Below are 12,879 nucleotides of genomic sequence, written 5' to 3' on the forward strand. Positions count from 1 at the left end.
GAGAGAGAGAGGGGGAGGGAGAGAGAGAGAGTGAGAGAGAGAGAGAGGGAGGGAGAGAGAGAGAGAAAAAGAGAGAGAGAGGGATAGAAACAGTGAGAGGGAGAGATACAGAGAGAGAGAAAGAGAGAGAGACAGAGAGAGAGAAAGAGATAGAGAGAGAAACAGAAAGAGGGAGAAACAGAGAGAGAGAGAGAGAGAGAGAGAGAGAGAGAGAGAAACAGAGAGAGAGAGAGAGAGAGAGAGAGAGAGAGAGAGAGAGAGAGACATACACAGAGAGAGAGACGTTTTGACGCTTTGACACTTTATTGTCATTAGCTAATAAAAGCCTTATAGACAAGGTAAAACAACAATTTCTGCATCATTAATAAAAGGGGTAAAAGGACGAATGAAAAAAACCTTGATAACAACAAAAACATAGCAAACTAGTTTATGAGTACGAGCAAAAAACACATCGACACGAAAGCCATAGGTAAACAAAAATATCTAAGACTAAGGGTAAAAAGCAAGGTATAGTATGTACACACAAAGGAAAATACTGATCCAACAGTTAACACACATTCATAAAACCAATCAATCTGCAGACCACACATATTTGAAACCAATAAACCACTAGTAGGCGTTACCCTTGCGAGAGAGAGCGAGATAAAGAGAGAGAGAGAGAGGGACCAATCAATCTGCAGACCACACATATTTGAAACCAATAAACCACTAGTAGGCGTTACCCTTGCGAGAGAGAGCGAGATAAAGAGAGAGAGAGAGAGGGAGGTAGGGAGAGAGGGAGAGATACAGAGACAGAGAGAGACACAGAGAGAGGGAGAGAGACAGAGAGAGAGACACAGAGATATAGATAGAGAAAGAGACAGAGAGAGAGAGAGAGAGAGCTCGCCTTTTTAAGATCAGCTCTGGGTGCTGCCTGCAAAAAAAAGGAAAATAAAATAAAATTAACATCATCAGCTGCTGCAGTATTCATCATTATATTCATCCTCATTTTCTCAATCATCGACAATTAAAATCATCTAAGTTCTTGTGGTCAAGAGCTCTCACAGTAATCTTTGTCCTCATGATTTTGTTAACATCCTTTCTCGACTAGCAGTCTTAAACGTGTGATGCTCCAGTGGACCGAATTTGCAATTAAATCCACCAAAGCTCATCTTTTAATGCTTAGAACAGCACGTGTAATTCCGCTCTTGCCTACCCTCCGCCTTTCCGATGCGGCAAAGAAAGTTTTCTATTTTAAAGGTTGTGCGTTGTTATTGTTGTTTTTATTATTCATGATTGTTTACGATGGTAAAATCGTACAAACGGAGAGAGTGTAGAAGTATCAGCATCCGTCTTTAGCCCGGTCGCGCTCTGGAATCCATTTCGCATGCCGTGTTGGCTAGCAAGTCGTGCAGAACTTGACATGCATGAGATGTACTGTACAGGTTTCTTATGATGATGCTACACGTACAAGTTCTGCCAAAAGCCCTCTCGCGACAAATCTGATATCTTTGTTCACGCTCCCACAATGCAGAACATGGAATAGATTCCACACACACCAGAGAGATTGGCGTACGTGGTATATGCAGGTCGTACAGTCGGTGGTAATGAACATATTGTACGATCCGCATAATGTTAGTAGCTTTTTTTTCCTGTTGGTGAGTGTTTTGTGTTCTTTTGAGTATATTTTGTATCATTTTCGACACAGTTACTCTGTACCCGACACATTGTTTTGCCAGCTATGGTACATTAAATGGAAACATGGACCTACTGTTGGACCAGGTCGGGACTGGTGGTGGGAAAAAAGCACCAGCAGACACCAGTGGTGTGACCATCAATGCCACAGGTCAGGGTGACGTTGGTCTGCCCTCGCGGAATGGTCAACGGACCTCCCGCCCCCCCTTGTGACGTGGAGGGATTGATGCTTGGAGGAGGTTCTGGAAATAGATGAATGGATGGAGCCCCATATGAAGAACACAATGGATTGGACATGTCTTTCGAAGACAGCAGGACAATATCAGCAAGACTACTCTTCATTGGACACCAGAGGGAAAGCAGAAGAGAGGAAGACCCAAGAACACCTGGCGACGAACGGTGGAGGGAGAACTGAAGACCCTTAACCAAACGTGGGGTACCATCCAGAGACTCGCCCAGAACACACAGGAGTGGAGGTCCTGTGTTGCTGCCCTACATGACAACCGGCATAACAGGCAGTAAGGAAGTAAGAAACAAAGAGACAGATATACAACCAACACAGTGCAAGACACGCCTTACCTGGTCTCACGTTGCACTCCGGAGTTACATGAAATTGTATCGGTTTGCTGAAATCAGTCCTTAGACAGTGGGTGTCGACGCTCCAGTTGCCGATAGAGGACACATCCATGACGAAGTTGAGCTCTAGGGTGAAATGCCATTTTGTCTTGCTGACACAGCCGCATCCAATGGTCCCTGGAGTAAAGTTTCCTTGGCAGGCTCCTGGTGACGTGATGTTGACGACGTTGCACATGATCAATTGTCTCCCCGTACCGTTCCACCTGCTCACCTCAAACCACGCCTCCCGTCTGTCAGGATCGGTTCTACAAATGGACGGCCATATTGAGCGATCAAGGGTCAACGTGAGCTTGACATTCTGGCCTATTTCCCACGCACTTGGACACGTTAGGTTTCCTCCGTATTTCATCCCTTCACCTGAGAGACAAAGAGAACTGAACTTTGATGAACTTTATTTAGTAAGTATGAAGAATTGAGACTGGGCCATTACTTACAATCTTTCCTTGAAACGAGCAAACACATATATCACGGCGTATAAATAGTTACATCGTGTTTTGGGAGCACAACACAAAAGTTACGGGTCGCACTAGCTCGTGGGCAAAAACTTGAGGTGGGTGGCTGTATATTTGTTGCTCAGAGAGACGCCAAACTTGTTGCTCTTAACTTTTGGTAGATGAAGAATGTTCAGTATGTATTTTTCTTTGAATCCACGATACTACATTTGCTTAAATGTGATTTTAACCGTTGCTTCAGCTTCATCAACTCTCTCAGGTACTTACTTTTTGTGGAATATTGGGACATTTGACCTTTGCACGCGGCCCATGTATGCAGTTTGCACACACCGTAATGTTATTAGTAAGCTACAATATATCAAGGATCATGTGGTTCGGTCGTTTTCTTGTGTCTTACACAATTTAGGTTTTATGACGTTTTGTAGTATGATACCCACACATGAGTAGGTTACAGAGCGCACAACTGCAGGAAAGGCTTGTTACGACACGCACTTCACTCATGTTACAGAACGCACTCCCACAGAAAACCATTTTGTCAAAATAAGATCAGAACTAACCACTTTTACGCGACCAAAACGTGAGTAGATAAGTGTAAAAAGCTGACACTGAGACCGTGCATGTTGAAAAGACCAATGATTTATTTCAGCAAGTGTTTCTTCACCATTGGAATGTGCTTACCCCATGGCACGGAAGTTCCTTCGCCACAGGACAAACTCTAGAGGAATATTGTAAAATCATTTTCAGGCCAATAGGTAATGACTGAACAAAGTTTAAGGCGAGGGAGGGGTCCGGGTGGGTGGTGGTGTACGTGAATTATTGCAAGGGTACGCCTCTCAGAGAAGCCTTACATTTGCCTGACAATAAGGGGTGAAGATGAAAACAACAGGGAGCAATCAGCATTGAGGAAGCCATCGCTTTATATCAGCTAGGTATACCATAGATGGTCGTTAGATATATTCAATTTTCAATACTGCTCTCAATTTATTTTGAAGTTGCACAAATGTTTTGCTCTAATTTGATTTTCAGATTACAAGATTATAAAAAATATGCTGTTGTTTTCTTCTGATTTACAGATGCCTGAATGTATTTTTGAGGACGTCTTGTCTTCGCCAAGAAAGAAAATTCCATGATGTAGTGACTAAAGTATACATGTATAAATGAAGGCTTTCGGCTTGACTGCACACTGTTATTTTGACCGTTTTGTGCTGAAAGGATGGACAAGGAGAACAAGAAATATATGTGTTGGTATTGTTCAGAAAAGTTTGAAGCATTCAAGACAGGAAAAACACGCTGAGTCATCGCTATCAATTCGAAATAAACTTCGTAAAAACAATATTGCGATAGGTTTTACATCCGAACAAAAGCATTCATTCCCGCATCACCCATTCATCATTTCCGTTAAAAGGCACCCATCTTGGCTACCTAATTCGATTTTCGAATTGAGTGGAAGTGCATTGCCAAGGCACTGCATATCCCCTTTAAAGCACAAATTCTCTCTCTCTCTCTCTCTCTCTCTCTCTCTCTCTCTCTCTCTCTCTCTCTCTCTCTCTCACACACACACACACACACACACACACACACAAACAGACACACGCATGCACACACAGGCGCGCGCGCGAGCAAACCACGTCACACACACACACACACACACACACACACACACACACACACGCACGCACACACACGCACGCACATACACACACACTCACACACACACACACACACATAATCCATGCACACAAAGCACATACTCGCACGTAAGTAGTCAGACAGACATCAACAGACATTCTACACACACACACACACACACACACACACACACACGTACATACACACACACACACACATACACACACACACACACACACGTACCCAAACACATGTACACACACACACATACACACGCATGCACGCACACACACACACACACACACACACACACACACACACACACACACACACACACACTAACTTGTACACATAAACGTGCAAACTACACACGCCACGTGCGCGAAGAAAAAGCCCCAGAGAGGGGATGACGTCACGTCACGAACCTTTGATGTCAAACAAATCTTGACGTGGTCTAATTGCGCGAATATTATGCCCTATTCTCTAGAAATTCCACCACAACATATCATTATTTGCTCTGGGTGGCGACGGATCAATAATCGAAGAATTGGTGGTCACCTTCCGTATTTTACTTAGTATGTTTCCAATTTTGGGGGAATTCCATCCCCAACTGTAGCCTGAGTGTGTGCACAAAGAATCCTTCTTTATCATGATTTATCGGCATGAATAGCGTTCGTGGGATACCTCCAGCTTCGCTGGGATCAAAGTCTATACCATACAGGGGTCACGTGAGAGCCGCTCAAATAAAGGTAACCACCCGAAACGACCTGACTTCAGATACCAAGTCGCCCAAACCCTACTGTCAATCGAAATTGGTGCATAAATGGGGTGGGCGCTTACAAGGTAGTTAACGGGATGAAGGAAACAATGAATCAAGAAACCCAGGTGCACATCTGCGGCTCATAGGCATGTGCAGTGTGCATGCACACTTTCTTGTGCCTGCATCTTGCCATCTACAGTATAAGAAATGGCGACCATAGCCAGACAGACAGACACACTTACGTCCATTTTTATATATATTAGATACTGTCGGGCCAAATACATGCGATGACGGCTCCTGATGCTTGATCACGACACAGGAATACATACCAAAATGTCCTGTGTTGGCCAAAGCATGAGTTTTGTTAGTTTTTTGTTAGACATAATGCTTATGGAAGCTAACAAGCACTCATCTAGGTATGCATACATCGTGTGATACAGTATTTAGTCTTAATACGTAAGTTTACAGTAATTAAATTGTACAAAACTACACAAAAAACAATAATATTTGGTAGTTAAGTTTAAACCTATAGTTGTGCGATCCGTAACATTTGAAAACCAAAACTAAGTGCTATCTGTAACATGCAAGTTGTGCGTGTCGTAACATTGTGTTTTCCAACTACATAACTTTGAATTGATCTGTATGTGTCATTTTTAAACACAGCGCAACCAAAATCACAAGATGCACTAAGCATAAACTAGTCCATGTCTCTATTACAAGAAGTGTGTGTTTGGATGAATGTAATATCAATAAAACAGCTATGAATGCCAGGTTTTGGTTTCTGAAAGCAAAATATTTCAAGAAGTCTTTGAATACGGGCACTGTGAGTTATATTACAGTGATCACTTTAATTCAACAAAAAGACGAAAATATGAGGTACATGTTAGACACTAACTTTAGTAACGTTATGCTTTTTGAGAAGCTGTTTAAGTGATATTTCTAGACCAACTACCCTTCTTCGTGTAGTGCGACTCGTAACTTTTGTGTTGTGCTCCCAAAACACGATGTAACTATTTATACGGCGTGTATATAGGGTTACTTAAAGGACCACTCCGCTTCCCGTAAACCATCAGTTTCTGGCCACAGACACTGTCTGGCTTTTACACACAGTACAAACAACCTTTCATTTAAAGACTTTCCGCTAGAGAATATCCTAGGTGCCCCCCATAAAGAGCGAGCATTTTTCAAAGAATTTATTTTTGCGTGGGATTACCTTTGATGGGTCATGGGATATATACTTCCACACCAGATTTATCCATGGAATCATGTGGTATCTCCTCTCGACAGGGTGAATAAATATGACGTCACTATCGGCTGACGTCATCATATCCATTGACCGTGTCTCGAGGAGATACAAACGCGATACCATGGATGAACGTAGGTGTAACTTGTAGGTATTCAGGCAGTTACGTCATTTCTGACACAATGACATCATAGCATGATGTTATCACAAATAGTCTAGCCAAGACTATAATACCTCAGACACTAAGGTGTGACCTGATATCAAGCAATGTCATCATTGTTTGAGGGGTAAAGATTTATTTCCTTGGTAGCTTAGTGGTTATTTTGGTGGTGATAGGTCTTCTCCAGCAAACATTTTCATGCTTGTGAACTTGGATTTTGCCGAAAACCAGCAATATCTGTGTCGTGTCTGAAGATAATCAAAATATACACGTAATGCTGTGTCATTAGAAATAACAGTCAACGTTTGGTGTATCAGAAAAAAAGACTCAACCGGAGTGCTATGAACGTTATTATTTGTTCTTCTAAGCCCATGCCAAAAATATGCTACTTTTAGCAAGCTTTTGGGATTTATGCTAGAATATATATATTGTTTTTTGGCATATGAACGTTGCCGAGATAACCACAACGTTAAGTTTTTTTTAATGAAATGAACATGATCCCGCTGTGACCCCCACATTTGACGAGGGTCACCCAAACTGGGGTTACTTCGTGAAATCATCAAATCCTTAAAAGTGTGCAAAGTTTCAGAGGTCTAGCTTGAAAAACATTCGAGATAACCTCAACGTTACGTCTATGGTCCACGGACGGAAAGTACGGACACATATAAATCCCGGGGCGGGGATATAGCTCAGTTGGTAGCGCGCTGGATTTGTATTCAGTTGGCCGCTGTCAGCGCGAGTTCGATCCCAGGTTCGGCGGAAATTTATTTCACAGAGTCAACTTTGTGTGCAGACTCTCTTCGGTGTCCGAACCACCCCCCGTGTATACTACATTGGGTGTGCACGTTAAAGATCCCACGATTGACAAAAGGGTCTTTCCTGGCAAAATTGCTTAGGCACAGTTAATAATTGTCTACCATACCCGTGTGACTTGGAATAAGGCCGTGAAAGGTAAATATGCGCCGACATGGCTGCAATCTACTGGCCGTATAAAATTTCATCTCACACGGCATCACTGCAGAGCGCCTAGAACTGTACCCACGGAATATGCGCGATATAAGCTTCATTGATTGATTGAAATCCCAATACTCACCAATTACTCAGGTGAGCCCAAAACGGTAAAACCCGTCTTTTTCTCTCCTTTCTACATTTAATCCAGTTTTGACTAAATTTTTTAACATAGAGGGGGAATCGAGACGAGGGTCGTGGTGTATGTGTGTGTGTGTGTGTGTGTGTGTGTGTGTGTGTGTGTCTGTGTCTGTGTGTCTGTCTGTGCGTGTGTGTGTGCAGAGCGATTCAGACTAAACTACTGGACCGATCTTTATGAAATTTGACATGAGAGTTCCTAGGAATGATATCCCCGGATATGTTTTTTATTTTTTTCGATAAATATCTTTGATGACGTCATATCCGGCTTTTAGTAAAAGTTGAGGCGGCACTGTCACACCCTCATTTTTCAATCAAATTGATTGAAATTTTGGCCAAGCAATCTTCGACGAAGGCCGGACTTTGGTATTGCATTTCAGCTTGGTGGCTTAAAAACTAATGAATGAGTTTGGTCATTAAAAATCGGAAACTTGTAATTAAAATTATTTTTTTATTAAACGATCCAAAAAGAATTTTATCTTATTTTTCGTCATTTTCTGATTCCAAAAACATATACATATGTTATATTTGGATTACAAACAAGCTCTGAAAATTAAAAATATGAAAATAATGATTAAAATTTCCGAAATCGATTTAAAAACAATTTCATCTGTCCCTGATTCCAAAAACATATAGATATGATATTTTTGGATTAAAACAAATTTAGTAGGCTAAAAAGAATAGACATACAGAAAAGCGTGTTATCCTGCTCAGCGCGACCACTACCGCACTATTCTGCATGGCTTGTCGATTTCACTGCCTTTGCCACGAGCGGTGGACTGACGAACTTACGAGTATGTGGTGTTGGTGAAAAAAGCAGTGCGTTCAGTTTCATTCTGTGAGTTCGACAGCTTGACTAAATGTTGTTATTTCGCATTACGCGACTTGTTTAAAGGACCAGACCATGCTGTTTTAAAGGTTATTAGAACCACTTACCCGATGACTGAAGGTTAGAGAAATGCACCTGAAGATGCCAAAAATATACAGAAATTCACCGATTCGTAGCTTTATCATTGTGATTTAATTATAAACGTTGTCTTCGAAAAACCGCCAAATTCGTCTCCTACACGAGACTTCGAAATGGCCGCCAGTAGACGAGAACCGGCTGTGACGTCATCTAGTGTCAGGAAACCGAAAGTTACATCTTACGCTCAAGTGGGCGTTCGCCTACATCGAGCATCAACAACACGCCGAAGGAATGCGCACGGCTACTGATAGCTATGAAGTAAAGAAAAAAGGTTCAGGCATCAGTTGTCACCTTTTTCCGATGGGCTTACAACTTCTGCAGCAAGACTGATTAACTGGAAACGGTCAACACGATGTGCTGTTTTTCGCGACACTTTCTTCCAATGCGAACGCAGTTAAGTCGGCAAAAAAACCTGGCACACAAAAAAACAGCTGTTGCCTAACGCAGTTCCAGTTCCGACAATTGTTGACCACTCACAGGAGGTCAGAAACCGGATACCAATGTCATCCGAACGATCTGCTTTCACTAAACGCAGACGGAAGGAAGTGAGTACATGTATACTGAATGGGTTCTGTAAGGGATAGGGGTTCAGTGTCACTGGGCGTTTTTGTGGTGGAATGGCATCTGTTCCTAATTTAAGGCACATGTGTTAATATTACAGATTAAAACATATATCCGTTACTACATGTCCGTTCCCATGCACCGACCTTAAAGTTCCCTCTCTCTCCCTCTTTTACACTCACCTGGGTAATCGATGAGTTTCAGGTTTAATCAGTGTCCGTCCATATACACATAGACATTCACACAAACACACACACGTTGTTATCTTTTAATTCAGTGTTTTATTAAATGGATAAAGAAATCGTTAATACAGCAAGTTTGCATGAATAATTTGCTATTGTCCTTTTTTCAGATCAGGTTCTGTAATACAGTAATACAAGTACAAATTCATGTTTGCAGTCATACTCATAGTGTGTGAGTGTATGTGTGTGTGTGTGTGTGTGTGTGTGTGTGTTTGTGTGTACGTCTGTGTGTGTGTGTGTGTGTGTGTGTGTGTGTGTGTGTGTGTGTGTGTGTGTGTGTGTGTGTGAAAAGCACTTTGATACTTAAAACATCTGTGTTCTTTGATTTTATTACAAAACTGCAGTCAGAATATTAAGCAGACCTATTCCAACAATACATTTTGATCAGCAGAAAATGTAATGTCAAATTATGAACAACAATCCTGTGAGCAGATATATCTAACGGAAACAAATAGTTTAGCAAAATAATACAACCAAGTACATGTACGGACATCATCATCCACATCAAAAAATTGATTGTAGGAAGAGCACAACTCTGTGTTATTACCACTGCTTCAGTCAAACTGCCAGTTCAACTTAATCTCTGTGGGTTTTTTTTCTCTCAGAGTAACATGGTAAAAAAACTAAAAACAACTTGCATGCTATAGAGCTGGATTGTTTCTAGTGATCATGCAGCATGATTTTATCCGCATAGAAAACTACTGAAACACCTAAACAGAAATAACAATGTCTACAGAAAAAATCCACTGTTTGATTGCTGTCTGTAGTACTCCTCTTGCTAACAGTGGCATTAAAATAATTAAAACAAAGCTATGCTCTCTTGGGGGAGAAAAAGTGCTCTAAGTACTTGTTGTGTCTACATAGGAAAAAAACAACAATGCAATGTTTCAGATTTCCTGACCCACCCTATGTTTTTCCTCCTTATCCTGGACTATTTTGGACCCTTACAAAAATGTACTTCAAAAATTACAAATCTTGAATTTGCAGGATTACAAGGAAATTGACTCTTCTCTTACAACCAGAATACACCATGATTTCAAGCAAATAAAAAACTACATGCACCTTAGAAAAAACACTTTAATTCAAGAAGTTAGACCTCCTAACCCCAGCTTTTCAATTCAATTCAATACGTTGTTGATGTTAATTATGGGGCTTAACGTCCTCCCAGGTAACTAGGGACCTATATTGGGACATGATTTTTTTTATACAATGAACCCGTTCGCTTAAGTGGAGGGTGTAATGGGGGGAGGGGGACTGGAGGGTGACGGGGTGTAGTCGCTAATACGTTTAAAGGTGCGTTTATTATCTAATATACCAGACATTTTGTTTTGGCTGGTGTACAGAATAACATCACATAAAATCGCACTCGCAAAACATACAAAACACATAAAATGTACACATCAGTACACACATAACCCAAACCACACATATCCATACCAGCACCATCACACACATATCCACATACTAGTTTGTTAATTAAAGAAATAAATACATTGTGATTAATATCATTACTAGTCAACTTAATTTAAGGCTCAAAATAGATCTTAAGATGGATGTTATTTAGTGTAATGAAGAGATTATAAAAACAAAAAATAAGCTATGAGAAAGAAAGTATGAAAGAATTATGCCCATTCTCCAGTGAAAGTTCTGCTGATTGTTGTAACTTTTTTTCTGTCTAAAACAGGCGTTGAAAAGAAGTTTGAATACTGTGCCCAATCTACACCGGAGGGTCCAGGCGAGTGGAAGAGGTGAAGGCTAAGTGGAAAACAACCATGTCAGCACAAGGGGCATGGAGACAGCTTCCTGAAATGCCTTCACATTGACTTGTCCGATGAACCACGAGCCTGGATAATAAAAGGTAAACAAAGACATTTTAACATTTACTACTCAAGATTACCTCACTGAGATTTTTTTCTTTGACATGTATGAAAATCTACAGGTGATATTAGCATGTATAGGTTTTTCTCCTTCTCTTGTTTTAAACTTCGAGCTTAAGTTTTGACAATCTACCCTCACACCTTACTTTTTCATCAGGTTATCTGAACGAGCTGTTTGAGGAGGTGGTGATCCTAACACTGGCCTATGGCAACACTAACCTATGGCAGCTACAAAAAAGCTCTGCATACACAGCGAGACTACACTGCAACAGTGCCAAGACTTTGACTGCTACAGCTAGACCAGTTGACAAAGCTCAAGTTGTCACCAAGCAGGACCACTCAATTGGCGACCAACTATATAGACTGAGGCTGCCTATCTCCAAATCTGACAAAGCAAGAATTGTTACGCAAGCTCCACATTTGTGACCCTCCACCACAGAATGAGTCGCATGTCACCTTTGCATGATTTTCATCATATGTTTACATTTTTTATGCTCTATCCAGTGGTGAAAACCGTTTTAGAAAAGAGCAAAAACTGTTTGAGTTATAAGCCTGTGACTAAGGTGACCGTCACACTGTTACCAGACACTCTCCGGACTTGTATCAAGCCTAGCGCAGAACCGCGCGAGGTGACATGCGACTCATTTCGTGGTGGAGGGTCACATTTGTTTGCAATTTAAGCCGACCTTAAGTATGCAATAGTTATGCACCCCCCACCCCCCCCAACACACACCCCCCCCCCAGTTGAAGGATGTAATGTACCTTTTATTTATGTGACATATTTGAAGCCTGTGTAGCTCTGTGACAGAAAGAGGTCTCTGATGGCAGCGACCAGACAGGCAGGAAGAACTTTCCTGTTCTTTCGGCAAGTCAGTATGCAACTTGTCTGTATGTCCTGAACACATCAACACATTTTCTTTAATTTAAGCTACATAATATCATGTGGATGCACTGATTGGGTGTAAATAATAACAGCAATTGGTACAGTCAATTCACTAAATGTGCAACAGAACCCTAATCATCAGACATTTTACAACAGCAAATTTCAACAGTCCTTTTACTTTCCTTAATGTCATTATTATTTATCCCCGAGTACGCTAGTACTAGGGTCCAGCAGACTTTAATTGTGTGTGTGTGTCTGTGTGTCTGTCTCGACTTAACAGCTTATTGCTGGGAAACTACTGGGCGCAGTTCGTTCAAAAGTTGATACACTAACTTGATAATAGGTCCGATTGATCGTATTAAAACTTCATAATGTTACCTGGGACCTAAATGCGAAATAATCCACAAAAACGACTCTTGGCGGTGGGCGCAATTCGCGGTGGGATAGAACTGCTGTTTGGCTAATAGAACAGCCAGCCAGCCAGCGACACCAGGCTTTGCGTGCGTGTGCCACTTCGCGTGCTGCGCGACCTAATTTTAGCACCCTAGGCATTTGAGTTCACTGGCAAAATTGTCAGAGTTGGTGGCTTGGTGGAAAGCATGTCCGCCTATGGCCAAAGTGATCCGGGTTCGATTCCCGGCATGGGCGG

At 41.6% G+C, this 12,879-nt stretch overlaps 1 protein-coding gene across 1 annotated transcript in view; it reads right to left on the reverse strand.

The window, feature by feature from the left end:
* The window catches only part of LOC138974726 (uncharacterized), a 57,536-nt gene that overhangs the window by 1,229 nt on the left and 43,428 nt on the right, over positions 1-12,879 (reverse strand). Inside the window, exons 6-8 of the mRNA XM_070347450.1 lie at positions 2,254-2,667; positions 1,751-1,916; positions 862-913 (exon numbers count right to left, since the gene is read on the reverse strand). Of these exons, the coding sequence (XP_070203551.1) occupies positions 862-913; positions 1,751-1,916; positions 2,254-2,667 (632 nt within the window). The remainder of the gene's footprint in view (positions 1-861; positions 914-1,750; positions 1,917-2,253; positions 2,668-12,879) is intronic.

Source organism: Littorina saxatilis, linkage group LG8 (genome assembly GCF_037325665.1).
Source record: "Littorina saxatilis isolate snail1 linkage group LG8, US_GU_Lsax_2.0, whole genome shotgun sequence".
Lineage (NCBI taxonomy): Eukaryota > Metazoa > Mollusca > Gastropoda > Littorinimorpha > Littorinidae > Littorina > Littorina saxatilis.